General features: G+C 49.8%; 1 protein-coding gene across 3 annotated transcripts in view; it reads right to left on the reverse strand.

Annotated features, from left to right (window-relative positions):
* Nucleotides 1-19020, reverse strand: part of CACNA1D (calcium voltage-gated channel subunit alpha1 D) — a 331484-nt gene that overhangs the window by 60595 nt on the left and 251869 nt on the right. For all 3 annotated transcript variants that reach the window (XM_024123808.1, XM_024123810.1, XM_024123809.1), the window contains 11 exons: nt 16339-16453; nt 15747-15816; nt 14814-14880; nt 13918-14065; nt 11652-11781; nt 8325-8384; nt 5558-5664; nt 3722-3809; nt 2558-2665; nt 2418-2470; nt 919-1065 (listed from right to left, as the gene is read on the reverse strand). In XM_024123808.1, coding sequence (XP_023979576.1) covers nt 919-1065; nt 2418-2470; nt 2558-2665; nt 3722-3809; nt 5558-5664; nt 8325-8384; nt 11652-11781; nt 13918-14065; nt 14814-14880; nt 15747-15816; nt 16339-16453 — 1093 coding nt within the window. The remainder of the gene's footprint in view (nt 1-918; nt 1066-2417; nt 2471-2557; nt 2666-3721; nt 3810-5557; nt 5665-8324; nt 8385-11651; nt 11782-13917; nt 14066-14813; nt 14881-15746; nt 15817-16338; nt 16454-19020) is intronic.

Genomic DNA, 19020 nt, shown 5'->3' on the forward strand with positions numbered 1-19020 from the left:
CAAGCCCCACCCAACTGTCCTTCTACTTTGCAGACACCCCACACATCCAGAGAGTCCTGCCAGCCTGTCCACCCTCCTCTGGCCATGAGAACTTGACATTCAGAACTCTATCAACGTATATATGTTCTGGTGGCAGGAGCTGAGGGGCCATCAGAGAGCAGAGAACAACAAAGGTACAGGAGCTCTCCTTTTGTATTCTACCTTCTTCCTTCTTTCCACTTGTCCTACCTCACCCATCAAAATCCTAGCCATTCCTCAGGACCCTATGCTGCATGTCTCTGACACAGCAGGACCCTCCTGCTTGGCTTGGCTGAGGACACTGACTAAACGTGGGCTTTGAAAGGGGCAGCCACACCTAGACAGCTCTGTTTCTTCCACAGGGCTTAGTACAGCATGTTGCATGGAGTTGGTATCAAGCGCACACTTTACGAACGAGCCAGCGAGCGCGGCAGTGAAAGACGTGACACAACGGCACGTATTAGTACGTTACTAGGAGTGAATGAACAAATGAATGAACCGTCTGGGACACTATCAAGGGCCTCTTTAGGAACAGTGTAGTGGCAGCTTTACTGACGAGGTGACGCAGGAGCTGGCCTGAAAAATGCCTCTGGGGACTCCCCATCCACATCCAGCGATGCCCCCCGGGGGCCCGCTGAGAGATACCCCCCTTCCACCACCCCAGCTTCCCAAATCCGAGAGTCCTGGCTGCCCACAGGGGTTAATCCTTTGCCTAATCAGACAGAGGAGACCTGTGGGCCAGGAAGTGAGCGATAAGTGGCCCAAAGTTAAAAAGTCATAGAAAAGGCCTACAAAACTGGAGAAAAGCAGCAGGACTCGCTCTCCAGGAGAGACGGCTCAGCCCAGAGCGCCCGCGGAGCAGCAGGAGGGCCCTGGGAGACACACGATCTCGGTACTCACGCGGGCCAGCCCTCGAACGTGGAGACCGTGAACAGAGCCATCATAGCTGAGAGGACGTTGTCAAAGTTGAAATCGCTGTTTTGCCAGATCCTCTCACGGACCACAGGGTTATCGACCTCCCCATCCTTGTAGAGGATGAAGAGCCCCCTAGAGAGGAAAGGAAGTGGGTGGTCACCCTGGCAGGATGTGGAATCTGTCACACTGCCCGATCCCTCCCCCGGCCAGGCCACTGTTCTGAACATGGCACAGCCCGCGTTTCTCCATATCTTGCCCTGCATTTAGCCTACTCTACAGTTCAAATAACCGTGCAGCAATGACTAAATGAGTATTCTCCAGAGTGACCAGGCAGATACCCAGCCTGATCACAAATGAAAACTACCAAACAAGAACCATCCCTCATACAATGGCCTCAAAGTGTGCAATGAAGAACCGAAAGTTTTGGCCATGCAGAATTCCACAAGCTCTGGGAAACAAGCCCAGGCATCCTCTAATCTACATTTTAGTTTTAATCAAATTCCTTCTCTTATACTAACAATATTCCCAGTTTTCTTTCCAAAACAATTCTATAATCGCTGGCACACAGTATTTCTCCTAGAATGTCTCTACCTCGCAGATGAGAAGGCCGACTTAGCGAGGGAAGGGAAAGCATCTTCACGCGGCTGCTGTGCTGTCACCTCCGTGGGCGCCCCCCACCCCCCACCCCAGAGCATGAACGGGGCCCCTGAGGTGCACTGCCACAGTCACATGGCCTTTGGTGCTCTCTGACTGCACCTTCTGCTGAAAAGAAACCCTCAATGAACACAGTGCAAGCGGGCCAGGCTTGCCTGGTGACATCTCAAAAGGACAGGGACACAGGGACGTCTATGCCTCTAAGGTCTCTATGTCTACCTTCATAGTCTTCTGGATGCATTGGGATAAGAGGAATGAGTATATGCCACCTGCTCTCTCCTCTGCCCATTATTGTGAACGAACATATGGCCAAGATGTGGATGATGGGAGCAAGGAGAAAGAAGCATCCTGGGACCTGTCAGAAGAGGGTGGCCAGATTCTGAACTCCAGGAAGTTAAGCTTCAAGCTCTGGTTTGACGAAAAAATCAGATACGTGGCTGTAGGGGGAGCTTTTGGGGAGCACTTCATAATTGTTATTTTCGGTTTTAGTGCCCACTCTCTCCCCCAGTTTACTGATCCTATACCAAACATCAGAAGTCATCTCTCCATGCCTTAAGGGTGATGAAAAGCTTTGGAACTAGACAAAAGTGGTGTTCCCTCCACAATGTGACTGTATGAAATGTCACTGAACTGTACAGTTTGAAATGGTTGATTTTACGTTATGTGAATTTCACCTCAAAACAAAACCCTTCCATCTCTCCAGCCATGAGCTGAGCTCCCAGGCCTCTTGTCCTCCACAACAAAAACTTCTGAAATGCTAGCACGAGCGGATTCTTGAAGCTTTTTATCTGTTCTTCCAAATTCCCCACTCCCACGTTCAGGACACTCACCTGCATTCTTCGGGGTTACTTTTGGCTTCATCTGTGCATCGATAAAACTTTCCCTGGATACAAAACAGACAGACATTCAAATGTGGGCTCCACCTGAAGAAGACGGGCTGGGCTCCAGGCTTGAAGGCCCTTCCCTGTACCTTGAAGAGCTGCACCCCGATGCAGGCAAACATGAACTGGAGGAGGGTGGTGACGATCATGATGTTGCCAATTGTCCGGATGGCCACAAAGACGCACTGGACCACGTGCTAGGGAGAGGGGGCGGGGAGGGGACAGGGGAGCGTTAGTTCCCTGTGTTATTTTAGCCACGGGGTGAACTAATACCCACCAAGATTTTCTATGGTTGTATGCATTTTTATATTATTTTCCTACCTGACAGTCCCTTACGCTTCGTTTTTCAGGCAGTTATCTATGGAGTTACCCCCAGTGCATTATGGCCACCTGGGAGGAACGCCCTGTAAGCAGGTACCTCCTTGGCTTCCTCCAAAGCAGTGAGCTCAGTCAGAAGAAATGCCATGGGGTACAGCACTGCCTGGCACACAGGCCCACAGGGCCCTGTACCCCATAAGATGAGTTAGGAAAATGTAAACCCTCTGGCCTTTTGTACAAACTGCACAAGAATAGATTTAAAGACTAAAAGAAACCCAAAGGAATACTATTAATAATGAAAAAAGTAATGAAGTGTGAACAGTAATCAAATAAAGAAAAACATCTTAAATTAACAAAAAATTTAAAAAATAATAACTTTTTTTCATGGAAAGGCATTTTATTATTTTATTTATTTTTTTGCGGTACGCGGGCCTCTCACTGCTGTGGCCTCTCCCGCTGCGGAGCACAGGCTCCGGACGCGCGGGCTCAGCGGCCACGGCTCTCGGGCCCAGGCGCTCCGCGGCATGTGGGATCTTCCCGGACCGGGGCACGAACCCGCGTCCCCTGCATCGGCAGGCGGGCTCTCAACCCCATCGGCAGGCGGACTCTCAACCACTGCGCCACCAGGGAAGCCCGGCATTTTATTTTAAATATAGCAGTGTGTACGTGTCAATCCCAAACTCCCAATCTATCCCTCCCCCTACCCTTCCCCCTCTGGTAACCATAAGATCATTCTCTAAGTCTGTGAGTAAAATAATAACTTGAAAAACACTACCAGCACTTAGCAGAGGCAGCTTCATTGGTTAGAAATGTTCTTTTCAAAGGCAAAGCTCACTGGAAAATCCATCAGGCCTCAACCCAGTCCTGGCCCAGAAAAATCAGTGATGACAGCTAACCCCGACCGAAGCCAGCCCAGCCTGGAGAGGAATCCAAACCTTAAGTCCTTTTGCTCTGTTGATTGCCCTGAGCGGTCTCAGGACCCTTAAGACTCTCAGGATCTTCACAACAGAGATGGCACTGGATCTAAGGGAAAGAGCAGAGGAAAGCCAGCAAGCAGAGTGCATTACACTGGGTACAATACTGTGAGGTGATTTCACTTCACTACAACTATGGTGGGACCACGTGGAGCAGAGCTAATCTCTCCCCATGGCCCACACACGAGGATGGGCCTCCTCCTTCCGGTCCACGCTCCACGGCACCTCCTAAGCCAGGCCCCCCGCACTCTCAGAGACCCTGACAGGCACACAACTAATGCAGCAGAGACACAATTTAGGAGTTTGCTTTATTCTTTCCGCCTGACGTAAACGCCAGGCAGTACTTGGCTGAGTTGCATTGGTTTCGTTGGTTTCCTAAGTTTGGAGGCCTGCTGCAGTGCCCTGGTGCTGGGCTTCTCTGGAGTCCACTGTTGGGCGGGAGAGACGGGCAACCGCAAAGCCAGCATGTAGGTGTGACAACAGAGGGAAGGCAGCCAGGGCAACACACCTTGGCGAGTCTGGGAAGGCCCCACAGAGGTGATATCAGGTGAGTCCCAAGTGGGTATGGGGTTAGCATATGGCGGGGGGGTGCCGGCAGCTGGAGAGCGCAGGCACGGCTGCGAGCTTACAGGCGTTGCAAAGATACTCGTGAGAATGCCTTTCCGAGTTGTGGGCCTTCAAGGAGTCCACTGTTGGGCGGGAGAGACGGGCAACCGCAAAGCCAGCATGTAGGTGTGACAACAGAGGGAAGGCAGCCAGGGCAACACACCTTGGCGAGTCTGGGAAGGCCCCACAGAGGTGATATCAGGTGAGTCCCAAGTGGGTATGGGGTTAGCATATGGCGGGGGGGTGCCGGCAGCTGGAGAGCGCAGGCACGGCTGCGAGCTTACAGGCGTTGCAAAGATACTCGTGAGAATGCCTTTCCGAGTTGTGACTACATGGCTCCCTGTCACTGGGTACTGATGGGAGGTGAGGAAGAGGATTTTAACACAGCGCAGTTTCAGGCAGGGGTCCTCCCCCTTCTGAGGGGGATAGAGCCTCTCATTTCCCTTTAGTTCAGAGGCCATGTGCACACACGTGCTCTCATATGGGGGGCACTGATGGTCAGCACCTGAGCAGAGGTGCTTCAAAGTCAGCAGGAAAGCAAGGCCACTCCTGGACGCTCCCACTGGAGCCTCTGCCCCAAACCCCCAGGTACGGCAGGCAGGCAGTGTACAGCTGGGGCTGCTCCCCACCAGAAATCCCTCAATGCCATGGAAAGGTCCTGGGGCTCTGACTTGCAGCTTTGGCCCCTTCTAGCTAGAAAGTTTAGATGCCAAAAGAAAAGGATCATAGCAGCTGATTTATCCTGGAGAGGAAGGGAAGCCTTCGATATCCAAGCTGGAAAGGCCTGAGAGGCCACCTTGTCCAACCCCTCCTGTATAGATGGGGAACTGAGATCCTGGGAGAGGAGCCCCCGTCGGCCCCGGGCCCTGGACCAGCCCCTGGAGAACCCAGAGTAGAGTCCAGCTCCCCTCCCTCCTAGTCTAGACTTCTTTCACCCTCTTTTGAAAAAAATATCACAGAGATTAATGAGCACAAGCCAGCAGAGGGCATAAAAAGAAAAACAGAAACACAAGAAAGGATGAGTTGTCCCAATGCTTTCTGGCATGGGCACAAGTTAAGCTTTCCCAGATAACCGAACGCCATAATTAAAATGATGCCTAGGCTTTATGAATTATGTTAAGATTCCTCACATAGACCTTCCTGCCCAACAGTCCTGTACACACACGTTCACACACGCCCCAGAATACTTACTGGATCCCAAATGACACCAGAGACACCCCAACGACCAGCATATCCAGTAAGTTGAAGTAGTTCCTGCAGAAAGCCCCTTTGTGGAGGAAAGCTCCAAAAGTCGTCATCTATAAGCAGAATCACGAGTGATTTAGAGTTTGTTTTTTTTTCTCTCTCTGCAAAGGAAAAGAAACCTGGGCTCTTTACAAAAGCTTGAGCAAAGTATGACTTTATGAACAAGTGTGCATCAGGAAGCCAGAAATGTAAACCAACAGGGCAGAGCGACGGAATGCTTTGTTCAAAAATGGAAAAAGGCCAGCTGACTTCCTATACATTTTAAAAGAAGAGAGCAATTATTTCACTGGACATTATTACAGTGAAAACAAAATTCAATTATGAATATATCGTTGGCAGGTCCGAAGGCTCTGTCTCAGCAGAGAGTCCACTTGACCAGGTTTGTCAGGATGTAATCGCTGCCCAGACAACCTGGCTTCCCCACAAAATGCCAGTTCCGGCCCTTCTGAGACCCCAGCAGAGCCCACATTGCTCCAACCCAGACTTCCCAAGTGGGGCTAGAAGTGCCCGAGCCCCGGGCTCACATGCTCTGTTGATATAGAAACGTGCATGGTTTTCCCAGGCCCCGTATTGCTCCTAACGGCCCTCACTGATACACCCATTTTAAAGGCTCCTCCAGGTCCAGCTACTCTAGCATGTGCCGGGTGTGGCTCAGAAGCCGTCACCTGCTAAGTCACGGCCCCGAGTACCCGGAGCCCACACCGCAGGTTCCCCACTGAGCTTCTTGAATAAGGAGCTTAGTGAGGAAGTGCTCCAGAATAAAAACTGCAAAATATATGGAGTTACTGCTTCTTTAGAAAAACAGATGGGAGAAGTTTCAGATAAGTACAGGAGAGGAGAGGCAGAGCTGGGAGCTAATTATACTGGCCCATATGGAACTGCCAATAATTAACCCTCTTTAACCTACAAAAAAAAAGGCCATTTCAAAGGGTTTAACCCAGTATCCAAACAGCCTTCCAAATCCTCCCCAGGCCACCAGGAACCACCCTTTCGATGGCAGCTGCTTCTCAGAGATTCTGCATTTTCTGAATCCTTGTTTTAGCTCATTTTCCACTCTGTGAGATACTTCCAAAATGAGGATTGATTTGGAACATTTAAGTCACTGCGGCAAATATATAGAAATTGAAAAGCAATAATTGTGGTTTTTAAAAAATAAACCTGTATCTCTTTGCCCTGAAGCCCAAGAGGAACTAAATGCATTGGACAACTTAAAAATGTGGAAAGTAAAACCTCAATTAACCAGGCTAACAGGCTAAAGATAACATTTTCCTGTTCAGTTTGAGGAGAGGCAAATTGCCAAAAAAAAAAAAAAAAAAAAAAGCAGCTCAGGATGAAGCAGAGGCCAGGTGAGCGTCCTTGCACGCCACGCCCTGTGCCTTTTCTGCTGCAATGCCCGTCACCGCGGAGACGGAGGTAGAATCTGCTCACTGACCCAGGCAGCATCTCACATAGGACGACCGTCAACCAAATTTACTGGCCTAAAGGCAGGAAAATGAACTCAAATGCCTAGAAGATTTTTAACAAGGGTTTAAACAGAGTTTGGTTCGTTGGTTTTGTGCTAGTATTTTCATTAACCAAAAAAAAAAAAAAAGAGAGAGAGAGAGAAAATAACTAAATACCCTATTGCCTGGAATGTTAACTGAGGTTTCATTTTACAGAAGATTTTGTAAAGAGCCCAAGTTCCACGGTACATTAAAATACATTTTTTTTTCTTTTTTTTGTCCTGAGATGCACACACAAAAACCCCAACATGGTTTAAAGAAACTGTGGTTCCAAGATTTCATTTCCCAGCTTGTCTCTCCACTAGGAGGTGACTGCCCTGACAGTTGTCCCAGGCCACGTTGTCCCAGTACTGTGAGGACGCATGCCCCTCAGCAAGTCTGGGGTTCTGGGCTCTCTGCTGTGGTCTCCAGACCTCTGAGTACATAGGAATGAGCTCTCCCCAGGGTGGCCTTCACAACCAGTACACAAACCACATGCAGCAATGGCAACTGGCAACTCATGCATGGGCAGTACATTCTGGGCCCCCTGTCCAGAGGGGGCTCTTTTCGTTTGTGTAAATGTAAGCCCATCCATTAAAACAGATATATCTTAACACAAAGAGACCCACATTATCTTGCAAATCCTGTTGCAAGAAAATAGTGTGTTACTCTTTTAGGGCACTGAAAACATAATGCAGTCAAAGAAATGAGAAGAGAGACATTCCCTTCGCAGGAGAAATGCTTTTCTCTGCCTTTGATGTCAAGAAGGGTGGAAGAAAGTTCACACATAGTGTTGTATCTGTTATCAGTTGACACATTTCAGAGAACATTAAAAAAGGAGCAAAATATAATTTCCAATCACTTTTAGGAAGCCAAAGTAGCTCCTACATGCATTCAAAGGTTAAAAAGAAACAGCAAAAACAAGTTGAATGGTTACAGGAAAAAAATCCTTGGGTTAAAAAAAAAAAAAAAGCGGAGCTTGATCACAGAGGACAAAAACTGAAAATAGCCAAAAGCACGTCACGCGTCTTGGCTTCCGTGTGGCACACACAGGAGCAGGCCCCTGAAACACACTCCTGTGGCACCTGTTACCTTCAAAATGATCTCAAATGCAAAAGTACCAGTGAAGACATAATCTGCATAACCTAGCATCTGGAAAGTAAACAAAGAATTGCCACCGTTATTGCTACCACTGCTTTAGAGTATGCGAGGATCAATGAAAAAGCCGTTACCTTTAACAGGATTTCAACAGTAAAGATGGCTGTGAAAGCATAGTCAAAGTAACCCAGTATCTGCAAGGCACAACACGTGGAGATGAGAAAAAGGCATCCGGACAAACCCCAACAGCTACACGCCCACAAGCGGTCAGAGACCCGTTCTCCGGGGATATGCCTGCCACCCTGGAGGAAAGTGCAGAGATGCTCAAAGGGCCCCACCTTGGTCCAACCAAGAGCTTTGGGGATGCTTACCTCCTGTAACCACTCCTGGTGACCCCCCCACCCCCCCACCCCAGCCTCGTGTTCTGGGCAGACAGAGGCTCACTTATGAAAGCACTATGCTGATAAGTAACTTGTGGCACCAGATAAATTAGTCTCACACACGTTTTAGATTTTTAACTGCCTTTTTGGTAGAATGAAATATGCTGTTAGCTGAACTTTGGATTGGAGGGAAAATGTAAACAAAGGTATTACTGGCACCAAATGGGGCCACGTGTCCCCTCCAATTCCAGCCCATTCAATCAGGGAGCAAACACCCTTCCCCCACCGATGTGCCGGGCTGGAGAAATCTGCAAGGAAGAGTTTCACTTATCATCTTCCTCCTGCCCGCCGCTCTGCATCTAACACTGCTCTCTCTCTCAAGGCAGGTTTTTTCCTTGCTGGGCCCATTCAAAGAACGGACTGACTTGGCCTCTGAATGATGGTCCAGGCCACTTTATCAGCATTCCTGAGAATACTGTCTACTTTCCAACCAGTGGAGTCCTGCTAACCCCTTCTGGGGTCCCTGCTTCTTCTCAGAGCCATGGGGGCTGAAGGGCGGGCAGGTGGGCAGCAGTGGGCCTGTCTAAGGCTGCCCACAGGGAATCCTCAGCCACAAACACAGCAGGCGAGACTCTGCCACTGGAAGAGGCCGTCTTGGCTGCTTATCTGCGTGACAACTGGGCTCTGTGCTTTGGGGGAAGTGAAGAGAGCGGCCCTGGCAGATAACCCGTGGAGCCCACCCAGGCCAACTCCGTTCATTTCACAGACGTGGATGCTGAAAACAGGGGCAGCTGCTCAGGCCACGCGGCCAGTCTCTGCATCGCTGAGCGATGAAGCCAGGCCTCCCACATGCCAGTCAAGAGCCACGGGCCTTGCTGTGTCCGTGTGGGACCCACCCCAGGGGAGTTCCTACTACTGTTACACTAAGGCGAGGACCTCTGTTTCAAAGGCAGCCCTCCTCGCTGAAGTGCTCTCTCTTCAGACAGTATTATTCATTTTCCAAACTGTTTCCATTTGGGGATTTATAAATTTTGCTGGAACCCTTCTGTGTATCTGTGTTTCTGGCCAGGCAATGAAAGGTCTTTCCCAGTAGACTACCAAGGCTGCCCACGGGGAACCCTGCCCCTCCTCCTTAGCCCCTCCGAGGTCGCAGCAGGGCTGTGCCTGCTGAAAGCACCACGGGTAGCCAAGAATGACACAGCTGCCGACAAGCCAACAACTCAGCCTGGTACCCGGGCTCAAAGCTCTTGGACTCGGTTGTTCTCTCCTCACTCTGCCTCCTTTCTCTTTTTCACTAATGAATCAGCTAAGGTTTTTTTTTTTTTTTTTTTTTCAAAAAAAAAAAAAAAGCACTGCAGGATATTAGTTATATGACGTATCTAAAGTAGTGAAACTCGCAGAGAGAAAGCAGAATGGCGGTTGTCAGGGGCTGCGGGAGGTGGACATGGGTAAAGTTCCTGTCATACAAGGTGAGTGAGTTCCAGAGATCTGCCATCCAACATGGTGCGCCCAGGGTTAAGGATACTGTCTTGTATCCTTAAAATTCTGTCAAGGAAAATCTCATGTTAAGTGTTCTGACTACGGTCAAATAAAAACACTGTGGTATTTTAAAAGCAAGACACACATACATATGTACATCTATTAAAAAAGAACAATAACATTCTTGGGAAAAGTGGCAGGGAAATAAACCCATGGGGAAGTAATTACAATAAAAAATTAGAACATGAGGCCCGCATGTAAATTAACTCTTTGTCAATCTGTGTTCTAGGACTAGCTTCTGACCAAGTCCATCACATAATGGTATTTTTTTTCCCAAACAGCTTTTCCCCCTTTGGTCTCATCTTTAGGATGGAACCAGTGACACTGAGGGCCTTGTTCCATCTGAGTGTTTAGACAGCCTCGAGAATCTTAACAAAAGCCCTAACCGCTGAGTACAGATTGAGACAGGCTCAGGGCCTTCATCTTTACGTCACCCACACATGCTTTGAGGGGAAGATCTTTTAATCTTCGTATCAGGGTGCCCGAGTTTCAGCAATCTGATAGATTGGGTTTGCCAGGCTTCAAACCAAGAGCACTGGAAATGACAAGACAGCACAGGGCTTGGTTGTCACAGCTGAAATCGTGCGACACTGATCTGGTGATTTGTCTAAATCCACAAATCTCTAAAAATCTCTTGTACAGAAAGAGGTACCAACCAGGCAAGGCAGCGACCCCTGACGGCCTCGCACACTCGCGGGCCGCCCTCCCCGGGCAGCCTTCTGGGCGATCATCTGAAACTGCGCTACGGTACTGAGGCCGGGCAGTCAACAGGCTACCGTCCTCTGAAGCTGTCTCGCCTCTGGACTGTTCTCAGGGCTGACAGCTGACCTGCTGAGACTGCACTGCTCAGGCAGGAACTGATGTAGGTACCAGTCTCTGCCCAACATCGATGCTGGCGAAGGGAGCCAGCCCTAAATTACGAAACTGCTTACAAATACAAGCCTAAACCCTCTGCTTGTTTTCTTTGTAAAGCCACCTCCTGACCCAAACTCACCAAAACTTAGTTCTTCTCCACTGAACCCTTCAGGTCCACGTCTGTCATCTCCCTAACTTGTATTTCTTATCAGTGACAGAACCAAGTAGCTTTGGGCATTTAAGTCTTCCTGCTAACTCTACATAAGAGCTCCCGGGCATGTGACACACCTGGTTTCAATTTTACTTTCTCTCCTGCTGGATGCTGCCACCAGGCGGGAATCTCAAAATAGGTGTGCATGTGAATTGGACCAGGGAGGGGGAAAGAGGGACCAAAATGTTGGCAGCGAGGAACGGAGAGGTAGAGAAGCGGAGCCCCTGAAAATACTCAGTTATTGCAGAATATTTGAAACGGGGTGTAAAACACATGATTCAATAAAGGTTTGTGCCCATAAAACAAAACCTCTCTGGCACTGACAAACCTGAAACAAAATGCCTACAGGTGAACAAGAGGCCCACTTGAGCTTTTGCCCTCATGGCCCCTGCAGGCCCTGGGCGGACGCGGCCTCTGCCCGAGAGCTCGGCGCCGACCCGGGGAGCCCCGCCCTGCCGTCCTCGCTGGGGGCTTACAGTGTTCCGGAAGGAGTGGCTGCGGATGGGGTCCTCGGCGGCGAGGGCAGCGCTGCTCAGCATGATGAAGACGAGGATAAGGTTGGTGAAGATGTGGTGGTTGATGAGCTTGTGGCAGCCCACGCGGATCCTGCGGGGAAAGCGGCCGCATGGACGCAGTCCCAGAAGGGCCCGGGCCCTCAGCACACTAGGGCCACTCCACGGTGACGAACCAGGTGGAGGACAGCTGTCCCTGTGCCGCCCAAGCCCCGACCCAGCAAACGGACCCACCGGACCATCAGCCCCTGCAAACCCCGGGACGGCAGACCCCAAGTGTTCTGTATGGACACGCCGCAGAGACCGTTCACTGAGTCCTTAAAAGTGTGGACACCGTCCTTCTAAAGGTGAAGAAACTGAGGCTTCAGCCTGTGAGAGAACTTTCTTAAGGCGACCCAGCTATGGGAATTCCCCGGCGGTCCAGTGCTTAGGACTCTATGCTCGCACTGCCGAGGGCCCAGGTGTGATCCCCGGTCAGGGAACTAAAATCCCACAAGCCGAGCGGTGTGGCCAAAAAAAAAAAAAAAAAAAAAAGGTGACCCAGATAGTAGGGACCAGAGGCAGATTTCCAATCCAGGTCTGAGGGTGACATATCCCCACCATAACATGAAGCCCAGGTGCTCCCTTTCCCTGCCTTGGAACAGAGACCGAGGTCAGAGCTCATGCCAGCAGCTCACAGAGAATGGGAGCAATCCCAGCAGCTGGGCTGTACCAAAACATGACCACGGTAAGTGAGGCTTGGTGGAATCTCCTGTTATGTGGAGATTCTGTCATAAGTGCTATTTTTTGCGGGGAGGAGGGGGAGTCGACCCACAACAAGTACTTCTGAGAAAGTCAAGTGAAAGTTACACCATCATGCAAGAATCTTAGAAGGATGCTACTGTACGTGCTCAGCACCCCCAGCCCTGGCTCTCGCAACGGCTCCACAGGCCATCAGAGCCTCTCCTGATGCCCCACGGGCTAGTTAGTGCCTGACTTCCCTCAACCTCAATATTTGACTTTAGAATTTAAAGATTTTTTTTTTTTTTTTTGTCTACAGAATACATGTAGGTTTTCCTTTGAAACGTTTTTTTTCACTTAAAAAACTGGAGTCCACTTTATATGAAGGTGACCCCTTGCTTCAAATCTTCCCTTTTGGGGCTGCTTAATGCTGGGATGTGGTCCCTGGAGGGCCTGCAAGCCATCAGCAGCTAGGGAAGGCCTTCCAGTGCTGTGAGGGCAGAAGTGCTCACAGCTTTGGGGGAAAATCAATCCATTCCTCCAATATAGGCAGACATAATGAGCTGTAGATGTCAGTGAGTCAGCTGAATAACTTTTTAAAAGAGATACCCAAACTGTCAACGGTGATGAGTGCTAAAGACTACCATCCAGTCTTCAAGTCTGTAAGACTGCAGCCCCCCTTGCTTCCCACCTATGTCTCCCTGGAGCCTGTGAATTTATGGAGTTCTTCGCTGACAGCCCAGAACTGCCTCTGCAATTCTAGAAACCTTTCCAGGAGCCATGGATTCCCCCTGACACTTCACTCCTTCCCAGATCACTTAAAACCTAGAAACCAGCTAGTAAATACACATCTTCCTCTTACAGTACTTGTGGGTGATTACCATGTTCCTGGTGAGAACCTGATCATTTTAACAAGAGAAATGCATTTGAAGCAGGATATCAGGGAGCTGAACGGAATAGCTACCATCTATACAATATCACTGAGCGATTATTACTTTATCACCATCAAACTCAATAGGGAAAAGTAATCAAACTAAACTGGATCTCTGGGTGAAGATACTCTGCAGAAGTTGGTCAAAATCCTCATCCCCCACAGCATCTTAACAGAAGGCCCCCTCGTGAAGGAAGGGTCCTTTGGATGGAAAACACTTCACAAGTGACGACTCACGGCACACCAGAGCTGTGGGCTCTGACCAAGCCACAGTATTGCACCACTGCTGCCCCAGTGCAGGGGCTGGGGGGAGGAGAATCTGGAACAGCACTTCTCCCAGGACCCGGTCACACCCCTAAGCCCCTGGTCCAGGCACAGGAAGGCTAGGAAGAGATGAACAGAGGGCAAAGGCAAGGCTGGAGCAGGACAGGGGTCCGAGGGGGCTTGGGGGCCCTGACGCTCAGGCGCAGAACGGGGCTGAGAACCCTCTTCCCTCACACCATCCCCAGCCACCCTCAAGCAACCTGTAAGGTCCTGGGGGAGACGGGGCAGCCGTGCAATTAGAAAGGGGATACTTACGGGTTGGTCTTGCTAAGAATGAAGAAAGCGCTCCCTTCGGGGATGGGGGTGATTTTCTCTTTGATGTTCAACTCAGAGATTCTTCGAGGACGGGGGCCCGCAGGAACCTCGGGTTCATCCTCTTCCTCCTCCTCTTCCTCTTCACCTACTTTAAAGGGGACACTTTTTTTTTAGGCATGAAATAAACAAAGACTGCATTTGGGTTTCAATGGTCGTCCTCAATTTCACATGAATATTTGGCTTAAACGTTAACATCATCTATCAGCTTACATTAATCAAAACCCTTCCAAAGCCGAACGGAGAGTATGTGGGGGTGGGGAGGGGCTGAGAAGCGGGCCTGTCTGGTGAGCATGCGTAGCTGTGGGAATGAGGCCCCAGCAGTTTCAGATCGAGCGAAGGTGAAGGTGGCAGCTGTGGGATTCTCACTGCCCATCCCCCCAGCACCTTGCTGCTCCCCCAGCAACCTCCGTGCTCAGTTTCAGCCTGAAAAACTGTGTGGGGTTTCAAGTCACACACAGGCCCCCAGGTTCCCTGACTCCACGGTCCCTCCTCCGTCAGCCAGTAAAGGCCCCAGTCGAGATGAAAGGATCAGGTGAGTGTTGATAACTGGCCGTCTCCTAGACAGACGTCCCAGCCCAGTGTGGGCTTGCCCTGCTCCACCTACACGTTCTCTCCCCACCCCCTGGAGCCTATAGGTTACATAAGCCGCCCGCAACCACGAGAAAAAGCAGAGCTAACCGGCCCACAAGGGGACTGCACCCGTGGCCTTGGCGGCCTCGGCAGCCCCGCAGGTGCCCAGCTGGGCCGGCCGGCCGCAGACTCAGCCGCTGATCAGAGTGAGAGCAAAGACACGTGGCCCATGCGCTGAGAGCCTGTCTCTGGCCTCCGCCACATACCTGGCACGTCACAAGGCGGGTAGGGGTCCTTGTCCTCATCGTCTTCTCGGTAGTCATCGATGGTGACCTGGGAAGACAGAGAGGTCTTGGGAGGAACGGAGACTGACTTAAATGTACCTGAGAGGGGCAAGTAAAGGCTCAACCCTGCCGTTCAGCACGGGGCAGAGGAGTTGTCTCCAGAGTGTGCGCTGTACGTAAGTGTGTCGGGACAGCAGGTGCCCCCAGATGGTGACTCTGCTGAAAACAGAAGGTCTGAGGGCAGGTGAGGAGTAAACTGGTGCAACCCCTGCCCAGCCATGGACAGCCAGCCCCACCCATGCCTCTTCCTCTCCCCACACTGGCACCCACGCTACACGAGAACTGCCTTACAGATTCCTGCCGCCCCGCCAGACTGAGAGCCCCACGCACACAGGGACCTCGCTGGTCTTGGCCGTTCCCGATCCCCAGTAACTGACACTCAGTCACCACGCAAAAAGTATTTACTGACTCACTGAATAAATGAACAAATTAATGAAAAAATCCAGAGCTGACACGGCGCACGAAGTTTCACAGTAGGACCCTGAGTGCCCAGACCCTCTGATCCTGAGACCCCCGTGCTCTGCGGACAGACATCTTTCAGCAGTCCTTGATTTTAATCCCCACTGAGAAGATACTGACACAGGTCAGGCCTGACCACGTCATTCCAATCAAGAAAAAAATAAGTGGTCAGACCAGTTCAGTATGCATCATACCAGCTCTCTGGTGAAATACTGTTAACAACCGGCTAAGTGCCTTAATTCACTCAGACACCCCTGGAAAGCCAGGGTCTATGACCGGGTGCCACACGTTCACTACTCCAAAATATCACACACAACACTGTCATGGCGTAAAGGGTACATTTATGGTGATACCCACAGAATCATTTTGCAACAAAGTGGAGAATGTAACATCTACCTTGTTGTCACTGTTGGCTATCTGGTTGACTTCTGGTTTGTTGTTCTTTTTATTTTCCAGGCTTTCTTTTCTACAGAGAAGAGAAAAGAACAAAAAAAACCAAGTAACCATACTGCTTGGTATAAAAAAGCTAATCAGGATTCTGAATCAACAGTGGCCCAGTGAAGGACAGAATTTAATTGAAAACAACCCTAATCGCAAGAACAGAGCACAACCCACGCCCAGAGCTTCCCGTTCACCTCACTGCACTGGATTCATTACACAGATCATCTTATTAGAATTCTCATCCGAGAGCTAATCAGCATTGACTGCATCATTTATTTTATGACGCCAAAGTTAACTGCAGTGATTCGTTAAGCATGGGGACGTGTGACTCCTACTCTCAGCTCCGAGGGGATGAGCGCCAAGGGCCTGGGTTCTGCCCAAGAGTCCATCCCCTTTGGTCGGCCTCACAGGACCAGCCAGGATCCCCACAAAGCAGCAGCACAGGAGCTGCAGCTGCTGTGGAGCCGGGTGCCCCAGCAGGCCCCACCTGCGAATGGCTCCCTAGGTCAAACCCCTCAGCAAACCGCCCAGGCGAAAATGGGGTCACCTGGCAATCTTCTTTCTTTCCTTTTCTTCAGCTTCCTCTTTCTGAGCAGTATTCAAACTTTCAGCATCAGCCAAGTTGTCTACAGCGATGGCCAAGAAGACATTCAGTAGAATATCTAATTTGAAAATGTTAAGGATGCAACGTGGTTCTAAATGCAGCTACACATGGTCAGTAATGGCAATGAAACACCCCCGTGTTCAGGAGGCTGGTGACAGGTAACTGTCCCCTAGTGCTATGTTCACTTGGTAAAGCTAGAAGACCAGGGTCCCATTTGTTTCAAAAAGAACTAGAACCTGTAGAAGATAGGCTGGCCAAAAACAAAATTAAGATTCACCAAAACCCATGAAAACCTACAAACGCCAACATTCCCCTCCGTGCGTGTGCATGTTGTGTGCTTGTGCACGTGTCCATACATCTAGGTGTCTATGGCTATGACACACATTGCATAAAACAATCTATAACATAAGCGTGTTGTTTTTATGCATTTTGCATTTCGCTTCATGCATTTTGTTTTCTTTCTTTTAAAACACTCACACCCACAACATCTCTATCTGGGGTGTCCTTTCCAAATAAGACCCTGTAAAGGCTACACACTATTCAAATGATGATCCCATCGCACAAGGCAGCCTGTGCCTTTCTTATTTGAAATGACCTTCCGAGTCTGTGACTACCTCGTTCATTCGTTCATTCCACAAACACTGACTGCCTCCAGCACGCCTGCCTTATTGCCCGATGGCGCTCAACTACTCCTCTGCACTGTCCCCCAGTGGCTGTATCTTAGACTATTGTGGTCGAATTTCATTTTTGCAAATAGTAAAAAGTTAGGTAACTGAACAAGTTAGCAGGTTTTTGGCTCTTACTATAATGTTCGATGTGTGGTTTCCTTGAATGACTGAAAAAAATATCCTGAACAAGGTTCCCAAATCAGACGATGCCTGTTTCTTACTTGTTAGCAGTTCAGTACATTTTGGAGAAGCACAGGGATCAGAGGGCAATAAATAGGTCCGAACGGCTCCCTTCTCTGACTGATGCTTCCCTCTAGCTGACGTACCGCCACCTGCGTGCAAGACAACGGGGGCCCAGGGACCCCGAGACAGGAGAGGCACAGCACGGTCCCACACGCCCTCCGCAATCTGAACTCTCAGGCGGGCTGCTGAACATGTCAACAAACATAACCTAACAAGGCGCTGATAATGAGCAGGCTTCCAGGAGATGTCATGCTTGACCTATTCAAGTCTTTAAAGAGGACAGAAATGTGAGTGGATTCTATGAAGACTTTCAAAACACCTTTGATACAGTAGGATTATTTTTTAACAGAGCGGCAATGAGCCTGGGGAAGCAGTTTGTCCTGGGCTTGGCGATGGCTTGGCAACACGAGCTCTCCTCTGACAGACGTGGGGTAATCATGGCTCAGAAAATGATTAGTGCTGGGAATAACTGCACTGAGAATCCCTACTAATGATCACAACGAAGAAATACTGCATCTCTAGTCTTACAATGACACTAGATTCTTTTAGGTAGTAGAAAGAAAATGCAGAGTAATAAACCACAGGAAAATCTTACAAGTTTGTAACAGGTGGTTTCCAAGAGCCAAGACCCATTATCTGTTTTTAGAAGCATTACCCACCAGACCCTCCTAAACAGTGGTGTGCCGTGGAATCTATTTGAAAACATCTGTCAAGCAACTCTGACGTGCCAGGCACCGTTCTGGGTGCTGGGGACATGGGAGGAAACAGGACAAACTGGAGTCCAAGCTCCCAAGTAGCATCTATTCTAGTTGCGGGGGGACAGAACATAAACTACTTAAGGATTTCAGAGAGTGATATATGTACTACAAAGAAAACACAATATCTAACTGGAAAGTGGCCAGGGAATACTTCTCTGCAGATTAGGGCCAGTATATGGCTGTGGCCTAAAGACTTAATCACGAGGAGAGCAGAAAAAGAAACTACTGATCATTCATTTAACAAACACTGACCAAGGGCTGCGTGTGCATGACCCTGTGGTGTAAGCCACGAGACATGCGAATACAAAAAGAGATCGCTGACTCAAGAAGCTTCTCATCTAGTTGGGAAGATGGAGAAATGCCACCCCAAGCTCCAGCAGGACCCACAGGCAGTAAGAGGCATATGCAGAGAGCCTGGCAGGAGAGCTGCCCTCCAGGCAGGGGGAGCAGGGTGGCTCCCTGCAGCAGGGCTGTTGGAGCTGCATGAGAGACTCCTAGGATTTCTCTGTGTTGAGAGATAGACTTCCATATAATACACTGAAGAACAAAGCACTGTCCCCATAGGTTTGCACGGGGGTTTCCACCCTGAAGAAAATTCACTAACAAGCCAGAGAAGATGAAGGGGAAAACAGCTCAAGGGATGTCGTACGAAATTAAATTTGTTTTCCTCCTCTTAATCTGTCTTACCTCACTTTGATTACTAGCCAGCCAAAAGAACCTGGAAGCTAGAGGGACATTTTTCCTCCCTACACCCTCAAGGGTGATGGCACGGAGAAGCCCAGGGCTTTGCCCTAAGCCATCCCTTGGGACCTGTACAGGAGCCGGGACGTCATGCCGAGTGGGTGACCACTGGTGCAGCCCACGTGCCGTCTCAGGCTCGCTCCCGTGGCTGCTCTCATTCCTCAAAGCCTGACACTCCTGTGCTGCCCTAGCAACAGCGAAGGAGGGCACAAGAG

Source organism: Physeter macrocephalus, chromosome 18, assembly GCF_002837175.3.
Source record: "Physeter macrocephalus isolate SW-GA chromosome 18, ASM283717v5, whole genome shotgun sequence".
Lineage (NCBI taxonomy): Eukaryota > Metazoa > Chordata > Mammalia > Artiodactyla > Physeteridae > Physeter > Physeter macrocephalus.